We start from the raw sequence: 13,499 nt of genomic DNA on the forward strand, positions 1-13,499 counted from the left end.
GTGTGTGTGTGTGTGTGTGAGAGAGAGATTTTACCCTGTAGCAATAAAGAGACGTGCCACTCAGCTTCAAAACACCCTGGAGGTTCAAACTGCATTCTTTAAACTGGAACAGCGCCCCCCCCCCCCCCCCCACACACACACACACACACACACCACACACCACACACACACACACACACACACACACACACACACACACACACACACACACACACACACACACACAATTATTATTTTTAACAGGAAGAACATTTTTTCACCTCCTGAGTGGCGCAGCAGTTTAAGGCACTGCATCTCAGTGCAAGAGGCGTCACTACAGTCCCTGGTTCGAATCCAGGCTGTATCACATCCGGCCGTGATTGGGAGTCCCATAGAGCATCACACAATTGGCCCAGTGTCGTTAGGGTTTGGCTGGGGTAGACCGTCATTGTAAATCAGCATTTGTTCTTAACTGACTTGCCTAGTTAAATCAAATAAAAACATTTTTCACCTGTAAGTATATTACAATACTGTGCTCAGAACAGGAAGTTAGCTGAACCAATACACACCACTGAAACTTCAGATCCATTTAGACTCAACATCAGATAAATATATGTTTTATGTACATATATTCATTAGTTTAAATTCTCTTAAGTGATAATATAAAACTGTTCACAGTTTTGAAACTCACACAGAGGCCTTTATTCCCTACCAGTTTACAGTCAGTTGATTGAGTCTTGGAAGTGGTTTTCTAATCTGTAGAGCACAACAGTGTCACCATCTGTCTAGTAGTGGTATTACACCCAGGGTTAATAGCCAGGCCCAGAGCCATATGTCTAAATGCATGACTTTGGCCAGGCCTAAAGTACATTGAAATGTCCTAGTGGTCAACAAATATCAGGCAAAAGGAAAACACATCAACATAATACGCCAAACCAACAGCTATGTACATTGTGTGAGAAAGGAGGACAGATCTTTCTAAAAGAAAAGAAGCCAATTTGGAATACTTGGAATTCCTGGTTGACATGGCTTTATATCTTCACATAACACAAACACCTGATCCTTTGACGCATTTAGAACAGACAATATTCCTTATACTAAAAACACACGTTCTATGGTCAATGTTCTCTCTCTCTGCACATAACATATCTCCCCACAGGGCACAGACGTCATTTCAACGTCTAGTTTTGATTTACATTTGGTTGAGTTGTCAATAACGTGAATTCAACAAACAATTTCACTATGTCATTGGATTTAGGTCAAAAGTTGGGTGAAAAAAATGACAAAATTCCCTTAGGTTAATGACTTTTTGCAAATCCAATCAGTTTTCCATCACAGATTTTTTGTAAGTGGAAAAAATGTTGATTCAACCATTTTTGCCCAGTGAGTTACTTAATTTCTAAAATACATTTAAAAAAAAAAATCATTTTCAGCCTGTCTAGTCTCATGCCGTGTCAGATTCTCTCTTAGTGGTCCTATACCCTGCTAAAACAATTCCTCAGGGGCTGTAGTTAAAACATGTGGTGAGGTCTGTTTTTGGCTCTCTTCTGCCTGCTTCTCTAAGCTTGGAATGGTCAAATAAATAAATACTACATATTATTGCACAACCCAGAGATTCCACACAGCTGTGTATGTTGGTCAGTCGTTCAGTGTATCAGACTGTTAGCTTTCAAAGCTTTAAATCAGTTTCCATAGACAGCTGACAGTTCACTGTCTTTACATTGAACAACCACAGGATCAGCTAGGTAGTCAAAAGGAAAGAGGCATGGGAGGTGTGGTTGTCTGGTTGCCTGGACGTTTTAGTCCTAGTGGTGCTCCTATTGGGCTCTAGGTTGTGATCCTATAGTTTTGATTCTCAACATAACTTGGGTTCCATAGGGTTCTGTGGTGGTCTTGACTACTATTTGAGATGGTCTGGTCACACAAATTTCCTAAGTGGCAAAGGTCCGGATGGGTATTGTCATCTGTCGGCGTAGTAATGAACCCGCCATTCGCAACGCATGTAACTCCAAACTGTTCAAACAATTCACACCCCTTCTGCTGGAGGAGAAAAAAACGTGGCCGTTTTAAAGCAAATCTTCTGCAATTCCACACATTTTGACATGGGGCGAAAAAAACTGTTGCAGTTTAAAGCACATTTCCTGCAATTCTACACATTTTGCCATGTCTTATGTGTGTTCATATGATACCTGAGTGATTCAACAAAATCCATGGGGGGCCCCCTTGGGGTCGAGTCCCCTGCCCATGATAACTACTCAACAGCAGTAAGTTAAAAGCCTGATAGATTTCTTAAAAAATAGATTTTAAAACACACTGTCCGTATCGACCCTCTTCTGGGTCCGATTCCAGACCGCGGTCCACCTGTTGAGTATGGCTGTTCTAGAGGTTGTGGTCTAGCCACTGGATGTAGTTGTCCAGACTCCTCTGGCCAACGGAGGACCAAAACGGCCAAAAGGAGAATACCATGCAGCCGTGGAAACCGTCGTCATAGTGAACACTGGTAACCGTGACGCCCGCGTCCTGTAGTCTCCTGGCGTACATCAACCCATCGTCCCTCAGAACGTCAAACTCACACGTCATCACGTACGCTCGCGGCGTTCTACCCAGAATCCCCTGTTCTGCAAGCAACGGCGCCGCTCGAACATCCACCAACCCCGGCACTATCCCCGTGACCTCTCGCGACCCAGTCTCCATGCCAACGGGCCGGTAATGCTTTTGGTGTTTGGCCGCGAGCAGGGAGGTCCAGTTGAGATGAGAACGGATGGAAGGGGGGATGGAGGGATGAAGGAGGGAGGAGGGGGAGGAGAGGAGATGAGGGAGGAGAGAGGGATCAGCCCCCAGGTAAATCAGCCAGAACCTAGAGAGCGAGAGGAAGGTTAGTAACGTGTGTGTGTGTGTGTGTGTGTGTGTGTGTGTGTGTGTGTGTGTGTGTGTGTGTGTGTGTGTGTGTGTGTGTGTGTGCGTGTGTGCGTGTGCTGTACCTGGCCATAAGGTGTCGGTGCAGGATGGGTACGTTGTGGTTCTGTTGGTAGGACGGGGTGTTCAGGTCTAGAGCCTGGAGGACTGGGTAGATCAACGCCTGGATACTGAACTTCACACTCATACTGTCATCTGCAGAAATCTGTGGCCAGAAAAAGAATGTGATAGTGTGTGACTGTTTATGTGTGTGTGTGTGTGTGCATGCGTGTACGTTTACGTGCGTGTACCCGCTGGGCCACGGCTGCAGCGAGGTTCCCCCCAGAGCTGTCTCCAGACACCCCCACCCTGGCTGGGTTGACCCCATAGCGCTGCAAGACCTCTGGGGACAGGAAGGCCCTGGACGCTGCTAGAGCATCATGGTACTGGTCTGGAAACACTGCATCAGGGGCCAAGCGGTAACTATGGTAACAACAATTAACACACCATAAGTTAAGTTAGTATAAGTGCCATGCTCATGGGCACAATGGTAGCCTTCCGGTTGCCAGTTCGGTTCCCATATGATTTATGTAGATATATGTTTTTAAAGTATTAGTGGTTCTGATACTCACTCAACCGACACAACGACTGTATCCAGCTCTTCAGCCATCCTCCTACACAGCAGGTCATAAGATCTCATTCCTACACATACATACAAATGCAGAACATTTTGTGCATAAACACATATGGAAAGTTTAAAAAGACACTCTAGCGCGCACACACACACTTACGTCCGCTGCCAAGGGCCCATCCCCCACCATGGAAGTAAAGCACTCCCCTCCTGAGCTTGGCTCCTCCTCCAACTGGCTGGAACACTCGTGCGGGCACGCCCCCCAAGGCGGAGTCAGTGACACTTACAGTAGGACTAGACCATGGCTCAATCACCTCCAACCGAGACACCACAGAGTTCAACATATGGACACTGTGACACACCCCAAGAGCTTGCGCCGCATCACCCTGGAACACACACACACACACGATCAGTTTAATATCTGTGACGGGATGTATAAACTACAACCAGCCATCCAGATATACTGTATAGGGTGTGGGGACTGGTACTGCAGGTCTCAGTGTGAGTCATCTTCTACAGTATTACTAATAAACTAGGTAGGTGTTTGGACTGGTAGTTCAGGTTAGAGGGAGGTTAGGTCGACACAGGTTAAGGCGTGTTGATGACTCTCAGCCACTCCTCACTCTCTATTTCATCAGATCCTCACTGTTGTTGACCACTTTTGCACAAGGCCAGTGAGCACTGCGACAATTTTCATTATTTATTTATTTGAATGGAGTCACTATTGAGACCAAGGTCTCTTTTGCAAGGGAGCAAGGAGCCCTACATATACACAATTTTCTCAAAAAAATAACACAACGATTTTTTTTATTTTTATTACAAATACTCAAGAAAAACAACCACATTCCACAACATGTATAGAACAATCTGTTCTATACATGGACTGCAAAGAAACTAAAAGCAGTTTTACCTAACTGAGGATTTTCAGGGTTAGCCATCCCTGAGATCAGATATGGTAACTAAAGATTAATAATGATGTTAGGCACGGCGGGAGTTTTCGTAAGAGAGATGTATAGATAAAAAGAGATCGATGAATCAACCTATGTGACTTCAAAAAGGGCCAGCCTACTTTCTGGAAAATAATGCAGTATACTGAACTTATCGCCACACAAGGCCTGTGTGTACTTGTCCTTATTGTAGCTGGCCAATGATAGAGGTTCAAAGTTCAGACAGTCTGTTCAAGTAAAGGCCTATTAATGTCATGCTACTACTCTCCAACCCAAAACACTATTACCAGAGGCGACATGCCCATAGGGTGCACAGGGGTACGGGCCCCCTCAGATTTGTCCTGTTGATATATATCATTTGTATTTATTTTTTTCTCTGTAACACTACTAGCCACTTAGCAATTATATGAAGCTGGGTTTAACTAGCCCAGATAGGTTCCCAATCTCCCAACCTCATAACTAGCTACCAAGAAGCCATTTCAGGCTATCAATCAAGTTAGAGTAGCTAGCTTGTCCATCTATCTTAGCTGGCATGCCTGCTGGCAAGGTTGATAGACTTTAGAAAAGCAAGCAATAACTAAATGTACTGAATAAGACCCAGATATTAGCAGAGAAGCATATTTAGCTTGTTTAAAAAAAGAACCACTAGTCAGCACGATACAGATAGCTCAAGAGGTGTGCTTAGATATGCAGAAATATAGTTGTATTGGCCTCCCAAGTGGCACAGTGCAGTGCTAAGGTGCCACTACAGCCTGGGGTTCACCACTACAGCCTGGGACCCCATAGAGCGGTGCACAATTGGCCCAGCGCCGCTTGGGTTAGGGTCGAACTTTGTTTCCTCCGACACATTGGTGCGGCTGACTTCTGGATTAAGCGAGCAGTGTGTTAAGAAGCAGCGTGGCTTGGCGGGTCATGTTTCAGAGGACGCATGTCTCGACCGTCGCCTCTCCCAAGACTGTTGGGGAGTTGCAGCGATGAGACAAGGTCTTAACTAAATTGAGGAGAAAAATGGGGTAAAATTTTAAAAAATATATAGAAATAGACTGATTTTTTACATAGAATTATGCTTATTTATTATGTCTCTAGATTGCAAGGGAAAGCATTTTTCAGGTGTTTGAAAAATGCACAATTCTCAAATGTATTCCCGAGACCACACCCCTCACATACTTTGTGCCCCCACAGATTTTTAGGGTGCATGAAGCCCCTGACTGGTGCCCTTAATGGACTGTCAAGGTACTATAGGTTATTTGACTGTCCTGTGGGCTGTATGACCTGATGGGACCCATAGGCTAACCAGGTCACTGCACTAATGTCATGAACCGACTAATTCTAGTATTCAATACTATTTACAGCAAAACACCTGCCTTAACTTAACTAATACGTTCTATTCTCAAGTCATTACCAGTCAGTCCTACCGCATGTATGAAGCTCCGGAACAGCGCGTCCAGCAGAATGAGCTTCCAGGGCTCGCTCACCGTACTCGGTAACGGAGTATAGACGTAGTAGGCAGCCGCCACCGACAGCAGCACGCCCCCGGACCAGCGGAGCCTCATAACTGCGGGGAGAACGAACTGTCACCCGGGCACATTCACCCGATAAAAGAGATGTGAATTGAATTCACGGTGACTCGTTTTTTTTCTGTATCCCTGTGGTTGGTAGAGGTCGGTTTAACATTGGGGGTAAGCGAGAAACGTAGACAAGAATGAGGATTAATAGTGGTGTCAGAATAAAAGTCCTGTTATGATTAAAATTATTATTGGATTCCAAATATTTTTGTTCAACAAGACCATTAGAGTCCAGTAGGCCTAAAATATAAAATCAGATACAAGAGCATCTGTTATCAATATTATACAGTTCAAAATAGGCCTAGATGTTGTGGATTTCAGTCTGAGATGGCTTTTATTTTGAAGTTTGCTCCCGGCTTTTGCTTTCGAAAGTTAGCTGCATTACGTAAAATCTGATAAGGAAATCCTCAGGGTTGCGTAAAGAGACGCGTAGCGCTCATGGGAACTGTAGTTTATACTAGTCAAACTATTCAGACTCAACTACAACAAGATGGGAGAACTTGACAAATGTTTCGTCAGGAATAATTTAATACATTTGAAGGGACAACCACAAAGTAGATATATGTCATTAATAAGGGTTGACAGTCAGTGCTGGGCTTGATCGTCTACTCACCCCTAGCATGAAGGCACAGAGTTTCTAAACCCAGTAAACCCAGAGACGCCACATCGCAAACGGACACGTTTTCGTCAAAAACAACCTTAAGGAATGCCTTGATTTGACGTTCGCATTTCGACAGAGACGACCATTACAACCGTCGACGTGTTTCTACGCATGAGCTTAACTAGCCAACGTAGCCATGACATCGCCTACAAGTGTTATCGGGGATTTCTATTGTAGAAGTAGTTTCTGCCTATCTTCACACTACTTACTGTCTTTGATAAAGGTCTCTTGCCTTTTTATGTGAAAGTGTCATTCTCTTCTTATGCCACCAGACAGCAGCATCTAAATGGCATCAAGGATGCACTGCCTTCTGAAAATAGTCAGACCCCTTGACGTCAATATTTTGTTACGTTAGAGTCTTATTCTAAAATTCCTCATCAATTTACACACAATACCCCATAATGCCAAAGAAAAAACAGGTTTTTAGACATTTTTGCTAATTTATATATAAGAAAACCCCCCCTGAAATATCATGTTTATGTAAATGTTGTCTTAGGTCCTCTCTTTATGTAGTGCTGTGTTGTCTCTTGTCATGACGTGTGTTTTTTCCTATATATTTTTTTATTTTTGATCCCCGTCCCCGCAGGAGGCCTTTTGCCTTTTAGTAGGCCGACATTGTAAATAACAGTTTGTTCTTTACTGACTTGCCTAGTTCAATAAAAACATTTTTTTTTTTAAGTATTCAGAGCTTTTACTCAGTACTTTGTTGAAGAACCTTCGACAGCGATTACAGCATTGAGTCTTCTTGGGTATGACGCTACAACCAAATACAATGCTTTTCGTTTTTTAAATATTTAGGAATAACTTGTTCCTTGCCATGCATTCTGAAACTAACTGCAGCTCTTTAAGTGTTGCAGTGATTTCACTCGCTGTAGTAGCTGACATGCATAGTGTTGAGTCATCCGCATACATAGACACATTGGCTTTACTCAAGGCCAGTGGCATGTCATTAGTAAAGTTTGAAAAAAGTAAGGGGCCTAGACATCTGCCCTGGATAATTCCTGATTCTACCTGGATTATGTTGGAGAGGCTTCCATTAAAGAACACCCTCTGTGTGCTGTTAGACAGGTAACTCTTTGTCCACAATATAGCAGGGGGTGTAAAGCCATAACACATATGCTTTCCCATCAGCAGACCATGATCAATAATGTCAAAAGCCGCACTGAATTCTAACATAACAGTTGCCACAATCTTTTTATCATCAATTTCTCTCAGCCAATCATCAGTCATTTGTGTTTACTAAGGGTCGGTAACAGGCTGATTGGTCGGCAATTTGAGCCAGTAAAGGGGGCTTTACTATTCTTGGGTAGCGGAATTACATTTGCTTCCCTCCAGGCTTGAGGGCACATACTTTCTAGTAGGCTTAGATTGAAGATATGGCAAATAGGAGTGGCAATATCGTCCGCTATTATCCTCAGTAATTTTCCAGCGTTTGTTGCTGGCATGTCATGCCTAAATTTGATAATCTTGCCAATGAAATAATCATTAAAGTAATTGGCAATATCAGTGGGTTTTGTGATGAATGAGCCATCTGACTCAATGAATGATGGAGCTGAGTTTGCCTTTTTGGCCAAAATTTCATTTAAAGTGCTCCAAAGCTTTTTACTATCATTCTTTATGTAATGTAGGTTCATCTGCTTTTTATTGAGTTTAGTGATATGATTTCTCCATATGCAGTACATTTGCCAATCAGTTGTGCAGCCAGACTTATTTGCCATTTTGCCTCATCCCTCGCAACCATACAATTTTTTAATTCCTCATCAATCTACGAGGATTTAACAATTTGCAGTCATTTTCTTAATGTAACTGGAATAAGCAATTTCATAAATGTGTCAAGTGCAGTGTCTGTTTGCTCCTCATTACACACCACAGACCAACACATATTCTTTACGTCAACAACATAGGAATTGCTACAAAACTTATTGTATGACCTCTTATACACTATATTAGGCCCAGTTTTTGGGACTTTGGTTTTCCTAGATATGGCTACTATATTGTGAACACTACATCCAATGGATTTGGATACTCCTTTAAAGCACATTTCTGCAGCATTAGTAAAGATGTGATCAATACATGTTGATGATTTCATTCCTGTTTGTAACTACCCTGGTAGGTTGACTGATTCAGGAACTAGTTAGAGTTTGAAGCTTTCTCTTGAATATACCTCTCTGTTGATATCACATACATTATCAAGCATTTCACACATGTTATCCAGATACTGACTATTAACACTTGGTGGTCTATAGCAGCTTTCCGCCAGAATGGGCTTTAGGTGAGGCAGATGAACCTGTAGCCATATTACTTCAACAGCATTTACATGAGATCCTCGCTAAGCTTTACAGGAATGTGGTTCTGAATATAAAAGGCAACACCTCCACCTTTGGCATTTCTGTCTTTTCTGTAAATGTTATAACCTTGTATTGTTCCCACTGTATCATCAAAGGTATTATCTAAGTGAGTTTCAGAGACTGTCAGAATATGAATGTCATCTGTTACTTGCAAATTATTGATTTCATGAACCTTGTTTCTTAAGCTACATATGTTAACGTGAGCTATTTTAGTACTTTTCTGGGATGCTTGATTGCTTTCATTGCTTTACTGAGAAGCTTAGCAGAAGTAGACATGCTCATGTTATTTATGTTAGTGTAGGTTGAGCTTCACACAGTGGACTTCCTACTTGGGCACAACGCCCCCGTGCAAACAGTATAACTCTGGTTCATAGGCACATGATTTCTGCATACAATAGCTGTAGGATCAGGTTACTTATATTGTGTCTTCCAATGCCGCTGGGATAATGTACATTTGCTGAAGCATTATGACAATTCACTGACAAAATGGCAGGGATTAACTGAGCTGGCCTTGGGTCGTTGATAAGTCATTGTCTCAATGCAGCCTTATAATGATGTGAAAGGATCCAGGAACCCAAATGATTTGGGTGGATCCCATACTCCTTATAAAACAAGCTTTGTTTCCAGAAGGTATCAAAATTGTCAATACACATTACACCCACAGAGCTGCAATAGTCCCCTAGCCAGTTATGGAGGGCTAAAAGTCTGCTGAAACGTTCAATGCCACGATTTAGGGAGGGCAAAGGGCCAGATATTATGGGGCGTTTGTTGGTGTAGAGACCCAATCAGTTCTTAAAAATCCATCTTCAGTTGGCCTGAGTTGCCCTTCATAATGTCATTGAATCTCACATTTTACATTTACATTTAAGTCATTTAGCAGACGCTCTTATCCAGAGCGACTTACAAATTGGTGCATTCACCTTATGATATCCAGTGGAACAACCACTTTACAATAGTGCATCTAAATCTTTTAAGGGGGGGGGGGGTTAGAAGGATTACTTTATCCTATCCTAGGTATTCCTTAAAGAGGTGGGGTTTCAGGTGTCTCCGGAAGGTGGTGATTGACTCCGCTGTCCTGGCGTCGTGAGGGAGCTTGTTCCACCATTGGGGTGCCAGAGCAGCGAACAGTTTTGACTGGGCTGAGCGGGAACTGTGCTTCCTCAGAGGTAGGGGGACCAGCAGGCCAGAGGTGGATGAACGCAGTGCCCTTGTTTGGGTGTAGGGCCTGATCAGAGCCTGAAGGTATGGAGGTGCCGTTCCCTTCACAGCTCCGTAGGCAATCACCATGGTCTTGTAGCGGATGCGAGCTTCAACTGGAAGCCAGTGGAGAGAGCGGAGGAGCGGGGTGACGTGAGAGAACTTGGGAAGGTTGAACACCAGACGGGCTGCGGCGTTCTGGATGAGTTGTAGGGGTTTAATGGCACAGGCAGGGAGCCCAGCCAACAGCGAGTTGCAGTAATCCAGACGGGAGATGACAAGTGCCTGGATTAGGACCTGCGCCGCTTCCTGTGTGAGGCAGGGTCGTACTCTGCGAATGTTGTAGAGCATGAACCTACAGGATCGGGTCACCGCCTTGATGTTAGTGGAGAACGACAGGGTGTTGTCCAGGATCACGCCAAGGTTCTTAGCACTCTGGGAGGAGGACACAAGGGAGTTGTCAACCGTGATGGCGAGATCATGGAACGGGCAGTCCTTCCCCGGGAGGAAGAGCAGCTCCGTCTTGCCGAGGTTCAGCTTGAGGTGGTGATCCGTCATCCACACTGATATGTCTGACACATAGTTCACATGAACTATGATAGACTAAATTTCATGATGCAGGTTTAAAATGTTTGGAAGCAGCTTATTGAGGTCCCGTACTCGTGCTCCTAGATAGCACAACGTTTTTGCTTCAGGTGTCACGTCCTGACCATAGAGAGCTATTATTTTCTATGGTAGAGTAGGTCAGGGCGTGACTGGGGGGGTTCATCTAGTTTATTTATTTCTATATTGTGTTCTAGGTTCTTTTTTCTATGTTGGGGTTTTTGTATGATTCCCAATTAGTGGCAGCTGGTCATCGTTGTCTCTAATTGGGGATTATATTTAAATTGTTGTTTTTCCCACCTGTGTTTGTGGGAGATTATTTTGAGTTAGTGCATGTTGCACCGTTGTCGTCACGGTTTGTTGTTTGTTATTAGTTAAGTTGTTTGTCTCGCTGAGTTTCACATTCAAATAAAAGATGTGGAACGATACTCACGCTGCGCCTTGGTCCTTCTCTACACACAAACATGACAGAATCACCCACCACACCAGGACCAAGTAGCGTGGCCAGGAGGAGTGGACATGGGAGGAGATCCTGGACGGCAAAGGACCCTGGACACGGATTGGAGAATATCGCCGTCCAAGGGAGGAATTAGAGGCAGCAAGAGATGAACGGCGACGATACGAGGATTTTAGCACGGCAACGACGGAAGCCCAAGAGGCAGCTCCCCCCAAAATGTTTTGGGGGGAGCACACGGGAAGATTGGCGGAGTCAGGGTTTAGACCTGAGCCAACTCCCCGTGCTTACCATGGGGAGCGTGTGACCGTGTTATGCGGTGATGCGCACCGTATCTCCAGTGCGCATTCACAGCCCGGTGCGCTCGTTGCCGGCTAAAGTGAGCATTCAGCCAGGACGGGTTGTGCCAGCTCTATGCTCCAGACCTCCAGTGCACCTCCACGGTCCAGTATATCCTGCACCGGTTTTACGCACCAGGTCTCCAGTGCACCTCTACAGCCCAGTACGTCCTGTGCCTCCTCCTCGCATACTCCCTGAAGTGCGCCTGCCAAGTCAGGTACGTCCTGTGCCTGCTCCTCGCCCTGAAGTGCGTGTCACCAGTCTGGCGCTACCTGTTCCAGTTCCACGCACCAGGCCTCCAGTGCGCCTTCCCAGTCCAGAGCTTCCGGCGACAGTTCCCAGTCCAGAGCTTCCGGCGACAGTTCCCAGTCCAGAGCTTCCGGCGACAGTTCCCAGTCCAGAGCTTCCGGCGACAGTTCCCAGTCCAGAGCTTCCGGCGACGTTTCCCAGTCCAGAGCTTCCGGCGACATTTCGCAGTCCGGAACCTCCTGAGACGGTCCCCAGTCCGGAACCTCCTGAGACGGTCCCAGGTCCGGAACCTCCTGAGACGGCCTACAGTCTGGAACCTCCTGAGACGGCCTACAGTCCGGAACCTCCTGAGACGGCTTACAGTCCGGAACCTCTTGAGACGGTCCATGGCCCGAAGCCTCCAGGGATGATCCATGGCCCGGAGCCTCCTGTGATGATCCGCGGTCCGGAGTCTCCAGCGACGGTCTGCGGTCCGGAGTCTCCAGCGACGGTCTGAGGTCCGGAGCCTCCAACGAGGGTCGGCGGTCCGGAGCCTCCAGCAATTCTGGCGGATTCGCAGGATGAGAGGGTTCTTCGTCCTGCACCAGAGCCGCCTCCAATGTTGGTGGATCCGCAGGATGAGAGGGTTCTTCGTCCCGCACCAGAACCGCCTCCGATGCTGGAGGATCCGCGGGATGAGAAGGTTCTTCGTCCTGCACCAGAGCCGCCACCAACACTAGACACCCCCCCTAAACCTCCCTTTTGGTTTCAGGTTTTGTGGCCGGAGTCCGCACCTTTGGCGGGGGGTACTGTCACGTCCTGACCATAGAGAGCTATTATTTTCTATGGTAGAGTAGGTCAGGGCGTGACTGGGGGGTTTATCTAGTTTATTTATTTCTATGTTGTGTTCTAGGTTCTTTTTTCTATGTTGGGGTTTTTGTATGATTCCCAATTAGAGGCAGCTGGTCATCGTTGTCTCTAATTGGGGATCAAATTTAAGTTGTTGTTTTTCCCACCTGTGTTTGTGGGACAATATTTTGAGTTAGTGCATGTTGCACCTCTGTCGTCACGGTTTGTTGTTTGTTTATTAGTTAAGTTGTTTGTCTCACTGAGTTTCACGTTCAAATAAAAGATGTGGAATGATACTCACGCTGTGCCTTGGTCCTTCTCTACACACAAACGTGACACCAGGGACATTTCTCACCATTGAACTGCCCAATACAATGACCAGACAAGGGGATGGAGATATCCACCCATTACTACTCCTCATACAATTCGTTGACCCTTTTAAAGGACCACAAGAAGCAGGATAGCATACACCCACTGCTCCCGGTGATAGGTCCAGACCTCCCACAGCAGGCAGTGCCCTGTCAGATCCAGAGAGAGGGAAAGGAGCCGAACTCAACAACGAAGCCGCTGCTGGAGTCCGCATATTTGGAGTCAGCACAGCCGTTGCAGACACAGGCAATCCCGGTGATGAAGCCACAGGTAGATCAGGCACCAGTACGGAGAAGCTATTCCTTATGTCAATCTGCTCCGAACCTCTCGCAGACACTCCAGTCTGCTTAGCAGCATGCCGCTGCCTTCGGTTTCCACAACTTGTGACATGGGACCAACACTAATTGGAACAATCCTCTTGCTGTTCTCCGTCC

At 45.5% G+C, this 13,499-nt stretch overlaps 1 protein-coding gene across 3 annotated transcripts; it reads right to left on the reverse strand.

The window, feature by feature from the left end:
* Positions 1 to 992: 992 nt before the first annotated feature.
* On the reverse strand, positions 993 to 6,894 carry LOC106578372 (neutral cholesterol ester hydrolase 1). Of its 3 annotated transcripts, XM_014157092.3 has the most exons (7): positions 6,631 to 6,894; positions 5,868 to 6,007; positions 3,666 to 3,891; positions 3,507 to 3,576; positions 3,186 to 3,357; positions 2,961 to 3,100; positions 993 to 2,836 (listed from the first exon to the last, which is right to left on the reverse strand). In XM_014157092.3, the coding sequence occupies exons 2-7, from the start codon at positions 6,003 to 6,005 to the stop codon at positions 2,359 to 2,361; spliced, it is 1,224 nt and encodes a 407-aa protein (XP_014012567.1). In that variant the 5' UTR covers positions 6,006 to 6,007; positions 6,631 to 6,894; the 3' UTR covers positions 993 to 2,358. The 3 variants fall into 3 exon arrangements, with proteins under 3 accessions (XP_014012567.1, XP_014012566.1, XP_014012569.1); XM_014157091.3 differs by lacking the exon at positions 6,631 to 6,894 and having other exon boundaries at positions 5,868 to 6,157; XM_014157094.3 differs by lacking the exon at positions 6,631 to 6,894 and having other exon boundaries at positions 5,855 to 6,137.
* Positions 6,895 to 13,499: the final 6,605 nt, after the last annotated feature.

This window comes from Salmo salar, chromosome 19 (assembly GCF_965601325.2).
Source record: "Salmo salar chromosome 19, fSalSal1, whole genome shotgun sequence".
In the NCBI taxonomy this organism is placed as follows: Eukaryota; Metazoa; Chordata; class Actinopteri; order Salmoniformes; family Salmonidae; genus Salmo; species Salmo salar.